The sequence below is a fragment of the Gavia stellata genome, unplaced genomic scaffold (genome assembly GCF_030936135.1).
Source record: "Gavia stellata isolate bGavSte3 unplaced genomic scaffold, bGavSte3.hap2 HAP2_SCAFFOLD_494, whole genome shotgun sequence".
Classification (NCBI taxonomy): Eukaryota; Metazoa; Chordata; class Aves; order Gaviiformes; family Gaviidae; genus Gavia; species Gavia stellata.
The window spans coordinates 21,121-28,634 of NW_026776989.1; the positions used below are offsets into that span (position 1 = coordinate 21,121).

General features: G+C 56.8%; 2 protein-coding genes across 2 annotated transcripts; one reads left to right on the plus strand and one right to left on the minus strand.

Annotated features, from left to right (window-relative positions):
* Nucleotides 1-1,192: 1,192 nt before the first annotated feature.
* On the minus strand, nucleotides 1,193-2,819 carry LOC132321574 (feather keratin 1-like). Its single transcript, XM_059835068.1, has 3 exons — nucleotides 2,793-2,819; nucleotides 1,863-2,015; nucleotides 1,193-1,519 (listed from the first exon to the last, which is right to left on the minus strand). The coding sequence occupies exons 1-3, from the start codon at nucleotides 2,817-2,819 to the stop codon at nucleotides 1,193-1,195; spliced, it is 507 nt and encodes a 168-aa protein (XP_059691051.1).
* Nucleotides 2,820-3,577: 758 nt separating this feature from the next.
* LOC132321575 (feather keratin 1-like) lies at nucleotides 3,578-7,094 on the plus strand. Its single transcript, XM_059835069.1, has 3 exons — nucleotides 3,578-3,637; nucleotides 6,263-6,415; nucleotides 6,768-7,094. Exons 1-3 carry the CDS (start codon nucleotides 3,578-3,580, stop codon nucleotides 7,092-7,094), a joined length of 540 nt encoding a protein of 179 aa, XP_059691052.1.
* The last annotated feature ends 420 nt before the right edge of the window (nucleotides 7,095-7,514 follow it).

Below are 7,514 nucleotides of genomic sequence, written 5' to 3' on the forward strand. Positions count from 1 at the left end.
GCAGCTGACAAAGGAGAGCTGCTGAACTGCTGCAGGACACAGCTGGGCATGATGATACACATCATCCCAGAGCTCAGATCAACAGCTGGCTTGGTAGCAACCAGCCCTGCCTCCCCACACATCCTTCAGCCCCTGACAAGCAACAGCCCAAAAGCAGGGCCAGGGAAAGGTGCTTTTGCACTAACCCCACCAAACCAGGTGTGACTCCCAGGAATGTTTTCCGGGACACCAAGGACTGTCATCAAGAACCTGGGCTATCAGAGCAGGAGCATAGCCAGGAGATCGATGGGAGCGACGATCCCAGTTTGCTCAGCACTCCCCTGATGGCATCTAGAACACCGTGCCGAGTTTTGGGCTCTAATGTTAGAAAGACCTTGAGCAAGTGGTGCGACTTCAGTGGACAATGAGCAGGATGGTGAGAGGGCTGGAGCACTTGGTTGGGCAGGTAAGGCTGAGGGCGCGGGGCTTGCTGAGCATGGAGAAGCGAATGCTCTGGTGCAAGACCTTAAATCATCTTTGGAGCAGCTACGGTCATAGAACTGCTTTGGGTGATTCTCTCCAGCCCCTGATAGGCAGAGAAGTTCAGAAAGTAGCTGGTCACGCTAAGCATGTCTATAGATACCGAAAGCAAGCCTGTCTTAAAAATCACGGCATAACCATCACCAACACCCCGCTTCCTGAACCACCCCTGAGCAACATCTCTCTCCCTGGGCATCGTGGGAGAGGGTGTGCAGGGGAAAGGATGAAACGGAGGCGTGGGCTGGGATGCAGCAGAACTTTAATGAGTCAAAAGAGGGAAACGAGGTCGCTCTGAGTGGAGGTCCCTGTGCAGGGAGCACCAGAGCCATATAAGAATCTGAGCCATACGGCTGTGACGGAGATCCCGACAGGTGTGCACCTCCCTGCCCCATAGATGGAGCAGAGCCAGCAGGTCGTCACTAGGCTGGCTTTGTGGTCTTCACAGACCCAGGGAGCACAAGAGAACGAGGACACGGGAGGGAAAGGAGAGATTGCAAGAGGAGAAAGGCAGGCATGGGCCATGCTTTTGGAGAGCCCAGGCTGGCCCCATCTTTTTGCAAGGGGTGCTGAGCTTGCTCAGACCCTCTGAAAACAAAAAGCCGATGCTCCGTCCCCAGTCCGGTACCGTCTTGTGGGTCCCTGGGTGGCTTCCCCAGGGCCATCGCCAGCAGCTTTAGCAGGGGAGGCACCTCCTGCCGCAGTAGCGGCTGCCAAAGCCAGAGAGGCCAAAGCCCCCGGAGGAGATGGGCACTCCCTCAGAGCTGAGGATGCTGCCAACAGCAGCGGAGGTGGAGGATCCCACGGCGGTGCTCTGCGGGAAGGAGCTGAGGATGGGTCCGGGCAGGGTCACCACCACGGGGGAGGGCTGGATGACGACGGTGGAGTCCTGGCACTGCCTGACACAGGGCTCATTGCAGCTGTTGGCCAGCGGGGTGGGGCCGCAGGGCTGGCATGGCAGGCACTGGTTGTAGCAGGACATGACTTGTGGCTGGAGGAGCACCTGGGAGAGAGGGCAGGGGGAAGCAGAGCATGAGGGGGGGGCTGAGGAGACGCCTGTCTTCCCCCCACGAGGGAGAAAAACCATGAGCTGGAGATGAGAGCTGGAGGCATTTTAGGGAGCGCCACAGGCTTCACCTTCCCTTCATCCCAAAAGACCCCTGCCAAGAGGCTCCTAGCCCATCGCTCACTTGAGGCAACCCTCAGCCTGTCTCCATGGCGCACCCTCTGCCCCCTTCCCTCCCTCACCATAAGTAGCCCCATGAGCCAGTGTAGGACAAAGAGCAGGTATGTGCTGAGAAATCCCAAAGGAAAACGAGGAGGGGGAGAAAGGGCTTCGGACTCACCTTGTTCCCAAGGAGATGGAGGCGAGAGGAGTGGATGAGAGAGTGAGCAGAAGGGCCCGCTTTTATACTGCTCCTGCACCGCCCCAGGCCCACAGTCACTGCACGCAGGCCGTAATTTTCCAAACGACTCACCTCCAAAGCAAAATATCCTACCTAATGGCACAGGTTGTGTTTTGGTTTCCATCAACGTTGCCATTTCATTTCCTCATTTCTGGCATGCCTGGTCTGCCATGCAGGCTCTTTTCATGTGCTGAGATGAGAGGCCCAAGGATATCCCGGACAGGGTCGTGTCAGTGAGGGCGCAAGATGTCTCCTAAGTGCTGGAGGGGTCTGCCTGGTCCATCAGGCAAATCATGTGGAGGTCAAGAAGAAGGTCTTCTTCCAGGCAGGTCAGTAGCGAGGCTTGGTCAAAGACAGCCACAGCGCTGAACTGGGCAGCTTTGCTGCGGACAGGGGTTACATGCAACACTTCATGGTACTTCAAGGGTTTTGGTCTTGGTCTTCACTGTCAGGATTTGCTGTCGAGAGTACGGGCTCCAGACGCTCCTCAGAATGTCTGGAGCAGGGAAGATCTACCCACAGTAGAGGAGGATCAGGTCCGTGAACATTTAAACAGATTGGCCTGACATGAGTGCAAGTGACCTGATGCCATGCACCCGAGGGAACTGGTTGGTGTCACTACAAAGCTGCTCTCAACTCGCTTTAAAGTGACAGCAGTCAGGGGGTGCATCTGAGGACTGGAAGAAAGCCAATGGGCCTCCTGTCTTCAGGAAGGGCACGAAGGAAGGCACGGGCTGGTCAGCCTCACTCGATGCCTGCAAAGGTGATGGAGCAAATCATCCTGGAAGCCATTTTGCACGACGAAAGGACAAGAAGGTGATTCTGAGTGGTCAGCATGGATTTATGGAGGGGAAAGCAGGCCTGACCAACCTCACGGCCTTCTTTGATGATGTGCATGGCTCCGGTGAGTGAGGGAAGTGCAGCAAAAGTTGTTAACCTCACCTAACCAAGGCTTTTGACGCTGTCTCCTGTAACAATCCTTACAGAGCAACTGACAGAATACAGGCTGGGGAAGAGGGCGGCGCATGGGATGGCAATTTGGCATGGCTGCTGCTCTCCAAGGGTTGTAATGAGTGGCATGAAGGCTGTCTGGCGGCCCCTCACTCCTGGGTCATGGCAGGGGTCCAGACTGGGGCCAATAGTTTTTAACCCCTTTACACAAAGTCCTGCAGTGGGGCAGGAAGAGCCTTCTGCATCGCTACAGTCTGGGGCCGAGGGGCTGCCAAACAGCTTTGCAGCAGAGGACCTGGGTCCTGGTGGACACCATGAGGCAGCCGGCACCCTTGCAGAAATGGCGTCCGACAGCATCCTGGGCTGCATTAGGAAGGGGGTTTCTATCAGATCAGGGAGGGTGATCCCTCTTCTCTGCTCAACACTGCTGAGACAACAGCTGCCACAAACAGCAGCTCCCCAGTATGAGAGAGAGGCAGAGCCATGCTGGTGCGAGTCCAGCAAAGGGCCAGGGAGCCCCTGAAGCGCCTGGAGCCCCTGAGGCAGGAGGGCCTTCAAGAGGAGGGGTTGTTCACCCTGCAGAAGAGAAGGCCCTGGGGCACGCTTCCTAGCAATGGGTAAAAGAGCTGACGGGAGGGCGTCACGAACATAGAGCCAGACTGTGCTGAGTCCTATCCAGTGAAGGGACAAGAGGTAATAGGCACATGTCGAAGTACGGGAAATTCCACGGAAACATAAGAAAAGTCTTTGTTAATGTGAGAGTGGTAAAGTAGCAGCTAGGGGTGCCCAGACAGCTTGTGGCTTCTCCACCCATGTAGGCATTCAGAGCTTGACAGGTCTTGGCCCTGAGCGTCCTCCAAAGTCTGACCGTGCTTTTAGCAGGGACGGTTGGACTAGCCGGTCTCCAGAGGTCCCTTCCAACATCAAGGATGCTGCAATTCTGTCATGGGCAAAAGATGGGCAAAAGATGGGTGATGCACAGCTGCCCCTTAAGAAGGAAGAACTGGTTGGGAATGTTGGAATCAAGGGCAGCCTTGGCTCTCACACCTGAGAAACACTGGAGTTTAAGACCTGAAGACAGGAAGGAAATTGAGTGGCAGAGTAGAGCCCCTGGACTTCAGGCATGCTGCCTTGGCCCAGACAGGCAGCTGGTAGGTAGGATGCCATGGAGGCAGCTGTGAAGGGCAAAGGAGCTCAGAAAAGCTGGCAGTGCCTTAGGCACCTCATGGTCCAAGAGCAAGAACGGTCCAGCCCAGTACCTGGGAAAACAGGCAGACGTGTCAGCAGATCAGCTTTGGCTAAGCGGGGTACTACAGCGGAGCAGCAATGCAAAAGGCCGCATCCCGGAGGTGAAGTAGGGATGAGCTGTGAAAGAGGAATTCGGAAATAATTCCCAGGCATGTTGGGATGCTGTTAGGAAAGCCAAAGCTCAGCCTGCCTTGAGTCTTGCAAGGGGCAAGAAGAGCAACAGGCAACAAGCATCAAGAACAACATCGACCCCTACAAGAGTAGCTGAAGACTGATGGAGGACAATGTGGGCCCGCTGCTGACTGGGGTGGCTGATTTCCTGAAGAGTGGTCAGAGAGCAGGTTGCGGGGAGTCAATGGCTTGTCTCTCTCAGCCTTCACCTACAAGGTCTCCCAGGCTGCTGTGCTCTCTGAAAGAGTTGAAGGAAGGAGGGGGTGCCCTCCCAGCAGTAGGTGGGCACCAAGTCAAGGACTGCCTGAGAAATGTTGACCCGTACACGCCAGCTGATGTGCTCCAGGGCAGGGCTGCTGTAAAGGGAAGGGAGACCTAGACCTGCTGGAGGACTGGGCCCACAGGAACCTCCATGGCATCAAGAAGGACAAATGGCAAGTCCTGCACCTGGAAAGGAAGAACCTCTTGCTTCAGTATGGACTGGGGACTGAGCTATGCTAGGATCTTAGAGCCCTGAAACTTCCTCTGGGTAGACCTGACCCTCGCTTCAGAATCAGCCCTGGGGAGAGCCTTGGAGGGTGGAAGGGAACGGACACACAGGCCTCATCTTCCTGCCCAAAGAGACCCGGCTGCAGTGAGGAGCTCTCCTGAATGCTCCATGGAGGGAAAGAAAGGGTTGCAGAAAACCTCTCCCCACTGCTTGCGACTCATCCCTGGGTCCCAGGCGCTATGTCTTCTCCTGGCGTTTGTGCTTCTGCACGCCTTCTTTCCCATGCCCCAAAGGCCTCCTCAGCCTGCAGCACAACCCAGCACCCTTGGAGAGGCAAGGAAACTTCCCCCAACTCCCCAAAGAGTGAGGGCTGGCAGGACCCCGCAGAGCCCGGTGCCTGGGGATGCTCAGGGATGGGATGTGCTCAGAAGGGCCCTGGGTACAAAACCAGCTCTCAGACTCCATCGAGGAGGCGATGTACTTCCCTGCCCTGCAGACATGGAGACAGCTAGGACGCGTCCCAGGAAGGCAATGGAATGCCTTGAGTAGGCAAGCTTCCTGGGATAGACTCTCCCTACCCATGGCGAGTCACACTCTAATTTTGGATTAGCCGTGTGTCAGCCTTTTGGTGTGAGGCCAAGTCAGGAGTGCGTGCTGTCTGCAGGCCCATGTCCCACACAGGGCTGAATTCCCTGCGGCCAGGGCAGCTCCATCCCTGCCCAGGGAAAACGAGCTCTGAGCACTGGGCTGTACCTGAGTACACAGCTCCAGGCCAGGCCATTGTGTTTCCTGCAGGTGAGGGTCGAACACGTGCAGCCAAATTGCATGGTGGTGTGAGGAGAGCAGGCACTGTCCCAAGCCCCAACACATCCCTCCGGCAGTGAGGAGGGACCCGACTTGTTGAGGGCTTGTTGAGGAATCAGGGATTTTGGGAGGGCAACGTTCTCCTTCTGCAAGCCTGTTGATGGCATTGTCTGGGGACCCCCAGAGACTGCCATGAGAGGGGACGACTTTGCCAAAGAAACTAGCAAATGTCTCCAGGAAAGAGAAGCTTTCCTTGGGCGAAGGCATTTGAAATCAGTAGCACAACCCACCTGCCTATAGAGGCAATGACCAGTGACTGCTGGAGCGCTCAGGGAGGCAGTCACGGAGGGAGAAGGATGCTGCATGTCCTCATTGGCAGAAGCCTTGGTGCACCCAGGAGAGGACTGCGTTGGTGGGAAGACATGCCCACCTTCCTGCACAGGGGTTTGGAAACAACCTCCCCAGATTTCCTGAGAGCGATGTCCTCGGTCTGCACAGAACCCTCCAGCACTCGGGAGCACATCTTCTGCCTGTACTGAGACGATCCTGCTCAGGAAATCCTTGGGCCTCTCATCCCGATACTTCAAAAGAGCCTCTGTGGCCTAATGGTCATGTCAGCAATGAGGAAATGAAATGACGGTGTTGACGAAAACCAAAACACAACCTGTGCCATTAGGAAGGTTATTTTGCGTTGGAGGTGAGTCGTTTGGAAAATTACTGCCCGTGTGCAGTGACTGTGGGCCTGGGGCGGTGCAGGAGCAGTATAAAAGCGGGCCCTTCTGCTCACTCTCTCATCCACTCCTCTCGCCTCCATCTCCTTGGGAACAAGGTGAGACTGACGCTCTTTCTCCTCCTCCCGCATTTGGGATTTCTCAGCCCATACCGTCCCCTGTGTCCCATGCGGGGTCTTGGAGCCGCTAATCATGGTAGAGGGAAAGGGGTAGAAGTTGTGGCATGGAGAGTGGCTGGCGCTTGGCTGCAGGCTCTCTTGAGATATGGCTAAGAAGGGACCTCCCTGAGCTTGGTCGCTCATGGCAGGGCTCTTCTGGCGTGAGTGGAAGGAGAAGCTACAGAGCCTCCAGCTCTCATGTCTAGCTGGTGGTTTGTATCAATCAGAGTGGGGTGACAGGGAGCTCCTCAGCCCCCCCTCATGCTCTGCTTCCCCCTGCCCTCTCTCCCAGGTGCTCCTCCAGCCACAAGTCATGTCCTGCTACAACCAGTGCCTGCCATGCCAGCCCTGTGGCCCCACCCCGCTGGCCAACAGCTGCAATGAGCCCTGTGTCAGGCAGTGCCAGGACTCCACTGTCGTCATCCAGCCCTCCCCCGTGGTGGTGACCCTGCCCGGACCCATCCTCAGCTCCTTCCCGCAGAGCACCGCCGTGGGATCCTCCACCTCCGCTGCCGTTGGCAGCATCCTCAGCTCTGAGGGAGTGCCCATCTCCTCCGGGGGCTTTGGCCTCTCTGGCTTTGGCAGCCGCTACTGCGGCAGGAGGTGCCTCCCCTGCTAAAGCTGCTGGCGAAGGCCCTGGGGAAGGCCCCCAGGGACCCACGGTACCGGACTGGCGACAGAGCATCGGCTTTTTGTTTTCAGAGGGTCTGAGCAAGCCCAGCAGCCCTTGCAAAAAGACGGGGCCAGCCTGGGCTCTCCAAAAGCATGGCCCATGCCTGCCTTTCTCCTCTTCCACTCTCTCCCTTTCGTCCCGTGTCCCTGTTCTCTTGTGCTCCCTTGGCTGTGAGCACCACAAAGCCAGCCTGGAGAAGACCTGCTGGCCCTGGTCCCTCTGTGGGGCAGGGAGGTGCACACCTGTCGGGATCTCTGCCACAGCTGTGTGGGGACAGACTCCTTTCTGTCCCTCGTACTCCCTGCACCAGGACCTCAACTCCGATAGACCTCATTTCTCTATTTTGACTCATTGAAGTTCCGCTGC